The 15,864-nt window shown below is 39.3% G+C and overlaps 1 protein-coding gene across 5 annotated transcripts in view; it reads right to left on the bottom strand.

Moving 5' to 3' along the window:
• Positions 1 to 485: 485 nt before the first annotated feature.
• Positions 486 to 15,864, bottom strand: part of Kit (KIT proto-oncogene, receptor tyrosine kinase) — a 78,462-nt gene continuing 63,083 nt past the window's right edge. For all 5 annotated transcript variants that reach the window (XM_071614286.1, XM_071614287.1, XM_027936703.2 and 2 more), the window contains exons 10-21: positions 14,741 to 14,847; positions 14,517 to 14,643; positions 12,646 to 12,750; positions 12,450 to 12,560; positions 10,662 to 10,812; positions 8,670 to 8,761; positions 8,281 to 8,408; positions 7,111 to 7,233; positions 4,010 to 4,121; positions 3,795 to 3,894; positions 3,356 to 3,461; positions 486 to 2,068 (exon numbers count right to left, since the gene is read on the bottom strand). In XM_071614286.1, the coding sequence (XP_071470387.1) occupies positions 1,940 to 2,068; positions 3,356 to 3,461; positions 3,795 to 3,894; positions 4,010 to 4,121; positions 7,111 to 7,233; positions 8,281 to 8,408; positions 8,670 to 8,761; positions 10,662 to 10,812; positions 12,450 to 12,560; positions 12,646 to 12,750; positions 14,517 to 14,643; positions 14,741 to 14,847 (1,391 nt within the window). In that variant the 3' untranslated portion in view covers positions 486 to 1,939. The remainder of the gene's footprint in view (positions 2,069 to 3,355; positions 3,462 to 3,794; positions 3,895 to 4,009; positions 4,122 to 7,110; positions 7,234 to 8,280; positions 8,409 to 8,669; positions 8,762 to 10,661; positions 10,813 to 12,449; positions 12,561 to 12,645; positions 12,751 to 14,516; positions 14,644 to 14,740; positions 14,848 to 15,864) is intronic.

Here is a 15,864-nt window from a genome sequence, read left to right as displayed (position 1 = left end):
GCAACTGCAAAGAAACATCTGATGTAAAAAAAATTATAAAAATATAAACTTTCAAGAATATTCAAGACAAAACTCTTAATGAAGTGCCCTGAAGTACCTAGACATCTACAATTAACAACTACTTTTCTTACCATGATCAAAGTCAATGGGAACACAAAGGAAATTTTTGGACAAAGTATGGCAAACGGCGACAATCTCTTACATGACAACACAACCCCAAAACCTGTTAACTTTGGAAAGGTGCGAGAGCATAGAACTCCAGTGCAAATGGTCACTTCCAGATCGATGGCCACACTTCTCTGAATGTATTCTAAGGGGTGGATGAGGGGAATTGTGAAGGAGGAGACCTGACCCTTGCAAGACAACACACCAATCTTGCTATGTATGCATTTACTTCTTCTATTGGGCGGTGATGAGAAGCGGGGGTCAGGTAAACTACAAGAATAATATCCAGGTTACAGCCTAAAGGGTAGAATTTAAATACGTTTCAGTGGAACAGTAGCATTACATAACGTCTAAGCAATGGGTACAGTATGTTGAGTATAAATAACAGAGTGCCTTAAGTGCGGGTGGACGGCAGATAAATAGGTCCTTAGGCACTCTGCTTCTGATAGCCTCTATGCCAGCTTCTGGCAAGCTACTCTAGACAGCAGAGAAATAGGACTGATGAAGGAAGCCAAGTTACTCCTCGGGTACTGAAGGACCCTCTTGGACTCAAGTCAAAAATGCTCCCTTGTCTACACGCATTCACACAAGCACATGCATACGCAGGTATACAGATACTGGCCCAACATCCAGGATATGTCTGTAAAGGAGGCTGAATCTTTCACTTCCAGCTTTACACCAGAATCTTTAACATCAGATTCCACACTAAGATAGCATTGCTTTCTCCTTCCTGCGGGAATCGTGCTATGGTAAACCAGTCACTTTTTCAAACAGCATCAAATCCATTGGGTACAATGCCATTCTGCAGCTAGGAGGCTTGTTATGGAGAATCTGTAGAGCAAGTTCATTGGCTAAAAAGAGGAGGTTTTATTAAGACTGTGCTTGGCAGTTACATGTTTGTTTTTTTTTTTTCCCTTAACAAACAATCAAGTCAGTATTAACTGTTTCCTTTGAGCTTGTTTGGCTCTTCATCTATTCCTATACACAATGGACACAACACCAGGGTTGTACACAGAAACCAAACCTCGTGGGTTCCCCCCTCCAACGTGTGAATGTGTACAACCTATTGATGAGTATATACAATCGCTGGCTAGGGAGGCCTTGTCTCCAATTCAACTCCCTAATAGCAAACTCTATTTCAAAAATCAGGTCAGTTATACAAAAGCTCATGCAGTGGTCCACAGCAGAGTGTCTTTATTCCTGTTTGGGGGGCATTTTTCCATGGCCTAGGTCTCATTCTCAGCATGAAATACTAGATTTCTCAAGCCCAGATGTTCCTGCTTGTGTCCTTTGTTCTAATGATGTTCTATTTTCTACATAAAGGGTTTAGGCTGCAGTTTCTGATCCTGCATCTTCTTATCGTTATGGATGGTTCCATAGGCCAACTGTGACTATTTCTATGTATTTAATAAACTATCAACCGTATTTTTGACCAGAATTAGAGAAGCATTGGGAAGAACTCTGGGAATCTAGCCCATCTCCCCCTACCTTTCTTTAAATCAGAATTTCCTTCTGTTTATAGTAGGAGCTACTTTGCTATTGGGAATATATACAGTTCGAACCTTTGTAATGGGATGGTGGCTGACGACCAAAAAAAAAAAAAAAAAAAATCATCATCAGCCACTAAAGTGTGCTCATAAAGACAGGATTACAGTAGGGGGCCCACTACCCTGGAGTAGGATGCGAGTCGAAGGAGAATAAAATAACCATCATGGAAGCCAAAAGAATGGGGATTTCTCCTGCAGGGCAGACCCTGTCCATATGCTGGCTCTGCTCAGACATCTTCGTGCACAAGCAGGGGCTGGGTAGAAGAAGCACTGCTGCCGACGGAATTGACCCTCACGGAATGGTCCACCACGGGATTCTCTGGGTTGGGGTTGAAGTTTGCTAAATTGGAGTAAATCTGAGGAAAATAAGCCCACAGTCAATACAGCAGTCCCTGCAAGGAACACAGCAACCAAGGGGCACCTATCACTTCAGAACCACCAGTAACAGACCAAGACTGTTGAAGAGAGGTGGTTTCCAAGAACTTGGTGGCTAATACCCAAATCATATTAACAAAACAAATACAGGATTTTGATTCCTCTCCTCTTTCCCAAAGAAATAATTTTACACAAGAAGTATAATAGGGCTGGGGATGTGGCTCAAGCGGTAGCTGGGTTCGATCCTCAGCACCACATAAAAATAAAATAAAGATGTTGTGTCCACCGAAAACTAAAAAATAAATATTAAAAAAAATCTCTCTCAAAAAAAATAAGTATGATAATTTTACACAAGAAGCAGTGGAAGCTCGTAAGCAAGTCTAGCTCTCCTGATGGGAAACATCTGGGAACAGGCACTCTCTAACCTATTAAAAAGGTTTACAAATCCCCGTAGCCAACTGCGACCCAACTGCAGATGTAATTTGCTGAGAAGCTCATAGCTCTACCAGGGATCTTCTGTCAGGAATCAAAGCACTTGGGTGGAAAATGCTGTTTAATTTGAAATATGCTTTGACACCCTGCAGAGCAAGCTTTAACCCAGAAGTATCAGTGGCATGCTATTAGAAAAGATAGCCCCAAGCATGGAGTTCAGGGGGAAAAAGGCAGCTTCAAAAAATCTGAGTCAAATAAGAATCGCTAATTCTCCTTAAAAGCAGGAGAGGAAATAATGGATTTGAGTTTTCACCACCACCACCCCCCTTCAAAGTCACGGGGAGGGAGTTCCCAACTTCAAACAACTCTTCCTTCCTTCAATACAGCTTGTGGCATGACAGCCCTCTGCCACTGCGGGCTATGTCCACTTGCACAGAAGGCTAACTTCACTGCAGTCACAAGCTGCTGCTTCTGTGCCTTTATTCTAGTTGACATCACCCCAACCCTCCCAGGGATGAATGGCCCTGACATGAGACGGAAACCATACTGACCCCCTGACTGACAGTTGGGTAGAGGAGGGAACAAGGCAAATCCTTAAGCGGACTCCTGTTTCCACACTTCAGAGTACACAGCCCTCCTTGTCTCTCATCCTTCTCTGGCTCAGATCAGGGGAAGTGGACAGAAAGAACTGGTTTCCATTGCTTTCCTCCCACTACATGAAGCCCGGTTTACAACCCATGTCAAGGAGAGGTTTTGGGGAGCCCCAGCCCTGAACCTGAGGATGACACAGCTGGAACTGGGAGAACAGGGACTCTACACCTGGCCAGCGGACTCACATGATTGGTGCTCTCTGAAATCTGCTTCTCAATAAGCTGAACAATCTGCTTGAACGTTGGCCTTTTCAGGGGATCAGCATCCCAACAAGTCTTCATAATGTCATACCTGCAAAACGGGGACATTAACTATCACTCCTGTCTTCCCAGGCAATGCCATGTAACCACTTCCGTGAGAATCCCAGGGCTATCCCCCTGGACACAAGATGACATATGCAAACACTGTCTGTGTGAGACATTGTCAAAAGTTTCCATAGTTTTGGAGACAAGAGATTATGAAAAGAAACTACAGCAATGACATTTGATCAGGGTGGTCACAAAAGGAACCAAGTGACATTTCAAACAGTGTAAACTCTCGACATCTGAGTTTCTGTCCATAAAAAAAAAAAAAAAAAATGAAAGGGGAAAATATCATCTAAAAGAAAAACTTCTTGACCCTTACATTTCAGCAGGGGCATGCTCAGGGCTGAGCATCCGAAAACCTTCCTTAATCATCTTGTAGAACTTAGAATCGACCGGCATTCCAGGGTAGGGGCTGCTTCCTGAAGCACAAACAGTTGGCAAATCACAATCATCAATTACAAGTGTGCAGCACGTTCATGAAATCTCAAGAACTTCTGAGTCTAACAATGGTGTAATTATCAAGGATGCTGTTACCTAAAGAGAAGAGCTCCCACAGAAAAATCCCATAGGACCAGACATCGCTTTCAAATGTATACACACAGTTGAAGATGCTTTCTGGGGCCATCCACTTCACAGGAAGCCGGGCCTAGGAAGGAAGCACAGCAGATTCAACCATGTTAATGAAGAAGCTCAAAAAAGCAGAACAGGAAATATTCCTGCAAAAAATCTCTCCCACGGAAAGATGGGAATGAGAACCTGAGTACCACCGCACAAGACCTTTGGCCTACATGACCTCAGATGATGCCCACAACCTGTGGAATGGGTGGCTCATTTAGGATGGGGACCTGGAGTCAGTACGGCACAGTGAGTGAGAGCACAGAAGTCAGACAAACAAGCATGGGTTCTTATCCTGGCTCTATCACTGACTTTCAGTGAGGCAGGGACCGCCCCGTTGCCAGTGAATGTTTCCCTTGTAATAACAGAAACATGGCTACCCACAAGTAGGACTACATTTCCCAGACTGCTTTGCGACTACTTGTAGCACTGAGGCTTCCTTTTTGGGATTAAGTGAGGAAGTGTTGTGTGGTGGCTTTAGAAAAGTCTCCTTAAAATACAGTGGGCCTCTTCCCTCTTTCTTGGAGTGTTGTTTCCTCCACCTTGCCTTTTGGTTGTAATGGCTGGCTTTCTATCTGGTGGTTACCCTGAACCATGAAGACAAGGGCTACATCCAAGAAGGGCCAAACTTGGAAAGATAGAAGGAATTGGTTCCAAGCACCCTCACCTGCAACCCTTAGCCTTCTTCTGTTTTCTGTCATATACAACCCAAACTATCTCTCACTAATACATTGGAAAAACTATTTAAATATTGATAATTAAGCCTTAGAATCTCTTCTATAAAACAAAAAGTAACACTTCTCTTTTTTTCATGATTTGTTTCAGGGCATATAGATGTGGGTAAAAAATGCTTAGCCTTTTCTAATACTTAAAAAAAATAAAAATAAAATAAAAACAATCACCTAGCAAAGTGAGTACTCAATAACGGCTTGTGATGATTATGGCTGTTCTGAGTTGGGGAGAGGTGGGTTCAGGGCTGAAATCCAACCAGTTGGACTTCACATCCTGAATCCTCCCACTAAGGTCTAACAAAACTTTCTGTGACTGTTCCTCTTAGAGACTGGATTTCTGGATATTAATCTACCATAAAAAGCTAAATCAATCCTTTTCTTAATCCGTTTAGGATTGAAAACTGGGAAGACAGTTATTTCCAGTCTTAAAGTTATTTTAGTTGGCTAAAAAAATTAAAAAATAAATAAATAAATAAAAGCCTTCTGATATCCCTCCCCAGATTTTGTGCTAAAGCTGCAGAATGGGGCTCTTAACCTGAGATCGATAGGTATCTTGAACTATGGGCCTGTGTACTTGGAAGGTAAAAAAAAAAAAAAAATACATCCTATTTTCACTAACTTCTAAGTGTAGCTTAGCATTTTCTTTAAAAAATTACAAATGAAGGTAGTAAACCACAGTAGCATTTGTAGTACCGTGATTTGTCCAACAAGAGTAATCACAGATATCCTCATATCCTATTAGAATTTACAAGTATTTCAAAACAACATTTACATTCATCACCACTTTGAAATTACAATAGTTTTGTAGTAGAATATGTAGCTCTATGTATAATAGAGAAACGTATGCATTGACATATCACAAATTTACTTTTTAAAATTTGATAACTGAAATCAGTGTAATGGCTTTCCTTGGTAATCTTCTGAATTTTATTTTATGCATTTAAAACAGTATTCTAACAAGGGAGCTATACACTTCACTAGGCTCTGAAGGGGCCCATGGCATAAAAATGACTAAGAACGTCCATGTAATGGGAGAATTTTCAGAGAACCTGACATAGCAAGGAAATCTCAAATGATGATGACTTAAATTCGGGGGCAGTAACATGTTATGTTTCCTTGTTTTTAACTTACTTCATAAATTCTCTTTACTGAGTAGCCTGAGAGTAATGTTGGTGATTGGTGAGTTCAACTGACTTGGGCTGAAGTGCACAGTCTAGAGGTCTGGTGGGGCCTCACCCACCCTGTCAATCACAGTAACCAGTGAATAAGAAGCTATGGCATAAGTACTATCACAATGACTTAGTATTAGACCAGGAGGAAGAGAAGTTGATTTTATTAGCTTTCCTAGTGATGATAGTTTGCCTCCGGGAAGCTTTTTCAGAATGATGTGCTTGGGTATGGGGATTAACCCAGCCCACTTTTATAAAAACCAAGTCGAGCACAGCCTACCAACAGAGATGCTACGGTAATGGAGGAGAAAATGTTACATTATGGTAAGGGACACAAAAATTTACCTCCAGGAATAAATCTGGACTTTGGAAACGGGCCTGGGAAAATAAGCATAGAAGAATATATATAAAGGAGGGTACGTTTTCCATACCAATGGGAGACTGCTCTGAAAAATCAGGATTTCGGGTTTCAGCCTCTACTGACCAGTGTCATCTCAGATTAAAAAAAAAATCACTATTGTATACCATGCCTTAGTTTCTGTAACTATTAAAAATAGAAAGATACCACATTCTAAAAGCATGGTTTGTCCTGAGGATATAATAAAAACCGGCAATGAAATAAAGCACTTTGAAAAAATTTACCATGTTCTACAAACCAATTATTATTTATGAACCTACTTAATAGCCCTCTATTGATTATAAGATCCAACATTTCTATACAGCTAATTCTGAACAGGATTTCAGATTGTAATCACTTTCATATAGCATGTCAATCTCTAAAAAAAATTCTGTTGCTGTGACCTTCAGGTCTACATTTGCTACACTTGAGCAAAATCAAGTTCATTGCTATTCTCAGACTATAATGAAAATTAAGGCTATTTCTGTTTCCTTCACATGCCCCATAATTACACAATTCGAATTAGGAATTGTATTATCAAATGTTAGTAGTGAAATGTTCAACATTCCATGCAAATTTTGCTGAAGTACACTTAATTTGAGTGCTAAAATGCATGATATTTCAAGGTAGAATTTGCATTAAGAAAATCTTAGAAAACAATTCTTATTAAAACTTGAAACTAACATCGTTTGCAGGACTGTCAGGCAGAGAATGGGTACTCACATTTCCTTTAACCACATAATTAGAATCATTCTTGATGTCTCTGGCTAGACCAAAATCACAAATCTTTGTGATTCGACCATGAGTAAGGAGGATATTTCTGGCTGCCAAGTCTCTGTGAATACACTAATAGGTTGGGGGAGAAAAGGAAAAAAAAACATTAAAATTCATTTTAACTTTCAAAGAGTGAAAACTATTTTTGATACTAGAATGCTGCTTACATTATAAAACATCCAAAACTTTTGTTTTAAAGTATTTAGTGCACCAAAAATAAAAAATCAAAATTATGCCTTGAATGTTCACATTTTTGGTTCACATTATCAGCATCCTAATTACTATAATCACTTTCAAAACTAATTCTAATAAATGTCCCCCCCAGTACTGCTTTCATTCATAGGAAAATATATAATAGTCAAGCTGTAACAATTTTTAAACTGAAAATTCTGCATGCACCTCTTTTAATGTCCTTTCAATGGACCTCCTAAAATATCTTGGCAAGTTCAATTTGAAACCTCCCAAAGATCTAAGGAACAGAGTCTTTATTTCAGCTCTCCTATATACTGTTTTAGTTTGGTAATTGTTTGGAAATGTCACCAGTGATTAGGGGCTGTGACCTTGTTCTTTTTGGTCATTCTTATTTCTTATAGAATTCTTCTCACCCTTCCAGATCTATGTTCCTTGTTTTGGTCCCATCATTCTCTTCCCATTCCCATCCTTTCCAAATTTACTATTCTCTCTGATTTCCAATTTTCTGATACTTCATAAGCTATGCATATAATATTTCAGGTCTAACTTCAATGAAACCTAACATATATGCTTCACCAAGCATAGCAACTATGAGGTACACCCCTGCTTTTGCTGATATAATATTATCCTACTGTTTTCAAGGAGCATATCCTATATCCTAAAGCCAAAAGTTTTAAATGAATTCACTGCATATAAAAGAATATTCATGGAAAACTCATTTAGACAGGTTTGCACTTTAAAGCTTATGAATTAGAACAGGAATTCCAAAGAGACAGCAGTTGGAACATGAAGAAACTAAATTTCCTCTGCATTTGGTTACCACACTTCAAAATGACACTCTGCATTCTAACTAGGGCTCTAAAATGCTCTCTTCTCAAAAGAAAAAAAAAAAAAAAGACTGACTCTTCCCAGATCATTCCCACTTACGTTCTTTGAGGCGAGGAAAGCCATGCCTTTTGCCACCTGGTAAGAAAAGCTCAGCAAGTCTTCCAGGTCAAGGGCCAGTTCATCGTCCTCCATGATGGCGGGAGTCACCTCTCTTTCTATGTATGAGCCTGTTAGGAAGACAGGGATTTTCTTAGTAATTACAGCTTCAAAGGTTGGGAACAGATAGTGGCAATGACAATACCAAAGGTTGACCATCAGTGAGCAGATGTGAACTTGGAGGCAAATCACCACCCCAGTATTGAGGAAAGGTAGGTAGTGAAATACAAAGCCAATATTTAACAACCTTGGGCTGGGTTACAAAATCCTTAGGACACAGGTTGGTGACTTAATTTTTAAAATGCAGTGTGTGTATACATATAGGTACCCACCTATTCTTGCAGATCTCCTTTTGTCTGCTTTGGTTGGGACAACATAAGAAACTCCAGGCTTCATGTCCATGTACTCATTACTACTGTCATTGCTAGGAGAGACAAAGTACCCATCAGGTCATGTCTGAATAGAGTGGGGAGGTGGGCTGGGGGAGCACGAGAGGACAGGATTCATCTCCTCATCCATTTTGTTAATTATGGGCTGCTTTTACTGGAGGAAAGCAATACTTGGAGAGTAAAAATCATGTTCTATAAGAGGTAAGCTTTTAAATATTCAATACAAGGGTGCAATTCCCAGGAATTAGATGTCCTTTTGTGGGGACGTGGGTTAGAAGTGTTCCATCTCTAGAACTGGTGGGTTTAACAGGAAACAGAGAGCCAAAAACATGATCTCATAGTAACTTCAAAACTTTCTAAATTAGCGCCCCCACTCCCCCCACCCAAGATTCAAGATGAAGAACAAGAGCTTTGGAGTCATGTTAGTGGGGAGATGGTTAACATATAGCGGCTGATAGGAGAAGGTTTAAAAAAACCAAGTTTGGTTCAGATAAACACCAATAATTTGGATGATTTTCTGAACCATCTGGACCTCTTGAATCTGCAACATTTGGCTGGAGAGTCTTCAAGATTTCTAGTACTTCCTGCTTCTGATTAGCATAGAAACACCATGACAACAACCTCCTTCAGAGTGTGCTGGTGGCTCCAAACCCATATGGGATCCCAAAGCACAAAGAACATCACATAGGACTGCACAATTCAGGCCATTGTTTCAGAAAGTTAAAAAATACATACAGGACCAAGCTTTTAGAAATAAGAGAAAGTGGCTCGTGTCTTCACATAAAGAATGCATGCTCAGGAGAAACTAGAAAGGTAGTTTTACAGTATTTTCCTACCACTTTACTCAAGTTTTTAGGACTGAAAACATAAAAAATAAAAAACTCCCCCTTTTAAGCTTTAGCCAGAGGCATAAAAATATGGCTTTAAAGGGTAACTGCTTATCAATAATATTGACCAAGGCCTGGTACGAGTTCACGAGGCAGTCTTATCATTTCAAAGAGATAAAAAATTTTATTTTCTCTAGGATTGAGCCCAGGGCCTCTCAGATGCTGAGGATACACTCTGCAACTGAGTTCTACCCCTAGACTCTGGAGGAAAATTTAAAAGGAGAGGGGAAATACGCACATTACTGCAGCAATACAAGGAAAGGGACTAGGTGTGACTAGGATTGTCACTGGGCCCGGTGAATTCAGAGGTCTTGAAGGGTGGGTTTTAATAGCATTCAGAAAGGAAGAACAGGCAAGTGAAGGCTGTGCACGTGTCTACGCTGCCTGTCAACAGAACTTAAAGTTCTTGACACGCTATTCAGCTTCAGAATGGTGCTGTGGCTGAAAGGGAAGAGAATTACGTCCAGAACTTCTGTAAATGTGCTACAGCAGTTATGCTTCTTAGAGCGCGATGAATTCAACGGGGAGTCAGTCAGATAAGGGTGATTCAGTGGCTGATGGCAAAAAAACCTTCATGTAGAGATGCATTCAGTGCTCTTTACCATTCTGTTAGAAGTTTTAAAGGACTTTACTGTGACAACTTGACAGTTTCTAGCATTTTCCTATAAACAGTCTCACTGTAAAGCCATACTATGGTACCAAGCTCAACAGTACAAATGGAAACACACAGGCAAGGACAGAACCATGATAAAAGAAACAGGTACAGAATCCATTCAGTCAGAGAAAATTTAGGCTTAGGAAAAAAATCTAAACACGCACTTAAAAAAAAAAAAAGAATCAGCAAACACCTAAGTTCACCATGATTTGAATCCTCAGAAACACTATTTGAACTTCCTAAACAGTTAATCACATTTAAATAATTTAATAATTCTGATTTCACACTTCAGAGTACCTGGTTCGTTTTTTAAAGAATCAGCCTTGATTGCAAACCCTTATGACCCCACAAACTGCCTGTCAACAGCTGACTATTTATGCAAATCAGTCTTACCAGGAAGACTCCTTTGAATGCAGAAGATTCTTATAAAGTGCTGCGTCTACCTGATCTTCCTGCTTTGAACAAATAAATGAATCACGTTTTCTTCTCAAAAAATTCAAAAGATCACCATAGCAACAATATTCTGTAATGACCAGGGTGGGTCCTACAAAGACATAAGAAAAGGTTAGAAACAGGTGAAATCTCTCTTAGATAATTCTGCTTCCTGTGAGCATCGCCATGGCCATTAACACCCACCTTCCATAGCTGAGCCCACTTAGTCCCATAAAATTCTATCTATTAACATCACTTATCAGAAAAGTGACACACATGGAGTAAAATAAAACAAGCAAGCCCCTATCTACCTGAATTTCTAAGTGACATGAGCATCAGGAGCCAAGCAGACTGCTGCTTTTGCAGATAGCAGAACCTTTGAAAGCAGTAACTTCCATCATCGAGCTTCCTACATGAAGCCTTTGATTCATTTCTGTTTACAGCAGGGCTTCCCTTACTCTTGGTAATGTTATTATGGAAATGAAGAGCCCAAACTGCAGCACAGTAGGAAAATCAACCACTAGGAACAGCCAGCTGAGACCACACTGGAAAGTGGGCGAAAACCTGAAATGACTCGTGTTCTGCGCACTACTAGTTAAGATAGAGTTTTGGTGTTATGGATGCTTGAAACCACAGTTCTGAAGTTCATAGGCAACTAAAATTACCTTGGGTGGAAACTGTCTCATGAACAAGTCAAGATGCAGAAAAGCACCATTTGGGGGCTGTTTTAAGACAGTAGCAAAAGCTATCAACCTTCTTGTGGATCTGTCCCAAAGAGGACATCTCATCCCACACTTCTGGGTTCCTTTAGACCAAACTGCCTGCTGCCAACATCATAGAAATCTCGGAGGAACCTCAACGAAGGCTTCAGAATTGGAAATTTTATTTTTAAAAAAGTGACAAGGTTGCTTCATTTGGTATATATTTGAGAACTGGGAAGCTCAGGGGTCTATTTTAAATTATGGTATGCAAGCGAACATAAACCCTTCATTGACTAATAAGCATGATGCAGCAATATATAAAGCTGGCAAACAAGAAAAGTCTTCTGGTCAGAATGAGATACCAAAGGGTCATTATCAATGTAACATACATGACGATAACTGGCGTAATGTCCAGGGCTGTTCTTCTTCAGGATGATAAAAGTAAAATCTTTTTAAAAATCTCATTTATTCATCAATTTGGATATCCATTTATTCTTATGATATAAATTCCCAAATATTTCTTTTTTTCTACTTACATATGATATTTGGTACTTTCATGGAGTATAATTTGATACATGTATACAATATGTAGGAATCAGATTAGGTAATAATAAACCAAACACGGGAAAATAAATACTGCATGTTCGCACTCATTTGTGCAAGATAAAAATGTTGATCATACAGAAACAGAGAGGAGGACAGAGGCTGCTGGGGGCTGGGAGGGGGAGGCAGAGAGTAGAAAATGGGAACCAAACATAGATGGAGGGAGAAGTAGCTCTAATGGTCAATAGAATAGTGGGACAACTATAGTCTACAGAGGAATAATACATGTTAAAATAACTAGGCAGAGTCTGAAGGCTCCCAACCATAAAAATGATAAAATCCACATTGTAAGAACAACAAGGAAAACAAAATCTAGCAAGAGAAAAAAAAAAAAAAAATCGAGGTAAAAATCCTGCAAAAAGTTTATAATTAAACATCAAAGTCATATTAAAATGTCTCTCACTTGATAATGTGACAATAAAAGGCAACTGGGCCTGGGGCTCACCTCCAATGGTACACGCTCCGAGGAGGTTGACGATGTTCATGTGATTGCCGAGGTAGCTCAGGACCTTCAGCTCCGACATGAGGGCTTCCCGCTCCGTTAAGTGGGCGCTCGCTAGAACCGGAAACAGCTCCCTTCAGTAAACAGCAAATTTGCCAAACTGGCATTGGGCGCGTGCAGTACCCTGCAAGGAACTTACGTTTGAGCATCTTCACAGCCACAGTCATGGCCGCATCCGACTTAATTAGGCCATAGGCAGTGGCCTCCACCACCTTCCCGAAGGCGCCAGCACCCAAGGTCTTCCCTTCAGAAAGGAAGACAACAAGGTGAGCGGGGCAAGGGGACTAAAGGGCCAGCTGCAAATTTGCAAAATCAACAGAGGAATTCAAAGACGAGTGTGCCTACATATGGTTCCCTTCAGAGTTCTCTGTGCCACACCTACTTAGTTTCTGTGAAATGTCACCGAAACACTTCTGGAAATTAAAGGCATAAAAATAGGAAAAGAAGAACTTAAATTATCACTATTTGCAGATGATATGATTCTATACCTAGCAGACCCAAAAGGCTCTACAAAGAAACTATTAGAGCTAATAAATGAATTCAGCAAAGTGGCAGGATATAAAATCTACACGCATAAATCAAAGGCATTCCTGTATATCAGCGACAAATCCTCTGAAATGGAAATGAGGACAACCACTCCATTCACAATATCTTCAAAAAAAATAAAATACTTGGGAATCAACCTAACAAAAGAGGTGAAAGACTTATACAGTGAAAACTACAGAACCCTAAAGAGAGAAATAGAAGATCATCTTAGAAGATGGAAAAATATACCCTGTTCATGGATAGGCAGAACCAACATCATCAAAATGGCAATATTACCAAAAGTTCTCTATAGGTTTAATGCAATGCCAATCAAAATCCCAACGGCATTTCTTGTAGAAATAGAGAAAGCAATCATGAAATTCATATGGAAAAATAAAAGACCCAGAATAGCAAAAACAATGCTAAGCAGGAAGTGTGAATCAGGCGGTATAGCGATACCAGACTTCAAACTATACTACAGAGCAATAGTAACAAAAACAGCATGGTACTGGTACTCTGTGCAGAGTTCCAGATTTTTGTTTTCTATTTTTTTTTAAATCTTATTAACATAAAATTCTATTGCCATACAAAATCCAGCACTACCTTTTTACCAGTACAGATGTGCTCCAAACTTTGGAAAGTCTAAATTTATAGGTATGATAAATTCATTTTTGTATGACCTAGATAAAGAGTTTGAGGCTGGGCACGGTGGCGCAACTTGGGAAATTGGGAAGCGGCTCAGTGGTCAAGTGCCCCTAAGTTCAATCCCTGGTACCCGACCACGCCCCCCCCCCCCCAAAAAAAAAAATTGACAAGATTTTTTTTACCAATTTTAAAGATGGATTAAATTTTGGATCTAAGCTTTATATTTTTAAGTCTAAAATTTCAAAACTAATTTGATTTATAGATTCAGTCATAAGAATTGTATCTGCAAGTTGGGCACAGTGATGCATGCCTATAACCCCAGCAACTTAGAAGGCTGAGGCAGGAGAATCCCAAGTTCAAGGCCAGCCTGGGCAGCTTATCAAGACCCTGTCTCAAAATATAAAAAAGGCTGGGGGTGTGGCTCAGTGGTATAGTCCCCTGGGGGTTCAATCTCCCCATCCTCAGTATCACACTCACAAAAAAAGGTATAGTCCCTATTTTCAATTATTCTGTTTGTTTACCTCTTTGTTTGGGGGCATTATTAAATTTTCCCTTTTTGTATAAAGATACCGCAGAGTGATTAATTGTATATATGATGACAGAGTTTAGCCTTAGGGTATCCATCTTCTGGAGGAAAAATCTTTCTATTGAGTGTTTTTGTTTAATGAATGTTAGATATTTTTAAAATTATTGCTTCTACCTTTGAAATTCTTATTTAATAAATTGTTTTTTACTGATGGAAAAAAAAAAAAAAAACAACAAAGGAAGCCATTGAGTTCCCTAAACTAACTGTTACATGTACACAACAGGCTGCATGGAAAGCCCCTGCTTCATACTGACCAAAACTCAGCCTGTTTCTGGGAAACTCCCATTTGTGATCATAAGGAAGTTGTGTTGGGTCTATGTACACATAATTGTTTCCATTTATCTCCTCGACAACCTTCCACTGTACTTCATACATAGGTTTCTGTGCGGAGAAAAGAAAAGAAAAGACATAATCACCTTTTAATGATCAATGCCTCAGTTATTATAGCACTCAGGGGAGAGAACAAATCAATGGTTACCTGTAAATATTTGTAGGTCAGAATCATCACAATGATGCACATCATACCAGCTGTGATCACGAAACCAATCAGCAAGGGCGTGAACAACGTGTGGGGATGGGTTTGCTCTAAGATGGAAGAGAAATGGGCATCACAAACTATCAGCTAGACAGGGGCTCTGCACCTTCCCATTCTGACCCACCTCCGTCTTGCAGCCCATGCATGGGACACAGCCATGAGTTTCAGATCCTCAGCCTAGCTAGCTACAGCTGACTCTTAGTATTCAAATGAATTGATAAAACTACAAGTTAAACCAGATCACTAAGAAGTTGAGATTTCTGTACCACATGAATAATTGTATATTGTTTTTTTCCACGAAAAGCAACATCTGAGTGGACTTTGTACTTCAAATTCCTGCCTTGGATCACTTTAAAATGAAATTTCCTTTATAGGTAGCTTATTATTTTCAACTTTTTGTTTTCTTGTGTTCTCCAAGTTTTCTAAACTGTGCATAAATGTATTTTATGACCAAGAAAAAATGTTCTACAAACTGTCCTTTTTATTTCTCTGAAAAAATCAATGGAGAACAATGGAAGTTTCCTTCCTTCATTACTCAAAAAACTGAGGAAACAGAACATTTTGGCACTAGTCTTTCCCAAATCAAAAAATAAAAAAACTCAAAAAAATCCTAGGTTTCCAGTTTGTCTTCTTCTAACTTTATACGAATCCATCAATTTGTCCTCAAGAATCATTTAATTTATGTTAGAAGAGCTGGTCATTATGAGGCAATTTTAAAGAAATGGCTGGCTCACATGGTTACATGAAGGAATGAATTACTTTATGACATAGTGTCTGGCAAAGTATTGACTTATTTTAAAAGACTGAAATTTTAAATCGAATTTAAAATTTAAATTGCTTGAATGATGTTTGTGAATAAATATATTCCCCTATTTACTTTCTACCCCCTTCTAATGGAGACAATTACAAAATATACAATTAGTAAGAAAGAGACAACTGTTCACACGCATGAGCGTGTACAAATGCACACACATAAAACATATGATAATGTGGTTAAAATTACTCTAGTAAAAGCATAACTTTATTAACAAGCTACTATGGAATAAAATTTGGCGAGTTTGATGACA

Source organism: Marmota flaviventris, chromosome 7 (genome assembly GCF_047511675.1).
Source record: "Marmota flaviventris isolate mMarFla1 chromosome 7, mMarFla1.hap1, whole genome shotgun sequence".
NCBI classification, from domain to species: domain Eukaryota; kingdom Metazoa; phylum Chordata; class Mammalia; order Rodentia; family Sciuridae; genus Marmota; species Marmota flaviventris.
The sequence above is the reverse complement of the archived record's forward strand: the minus strand, read 5'-3'. Positions and strand labels throughout refer to the sequence as shown.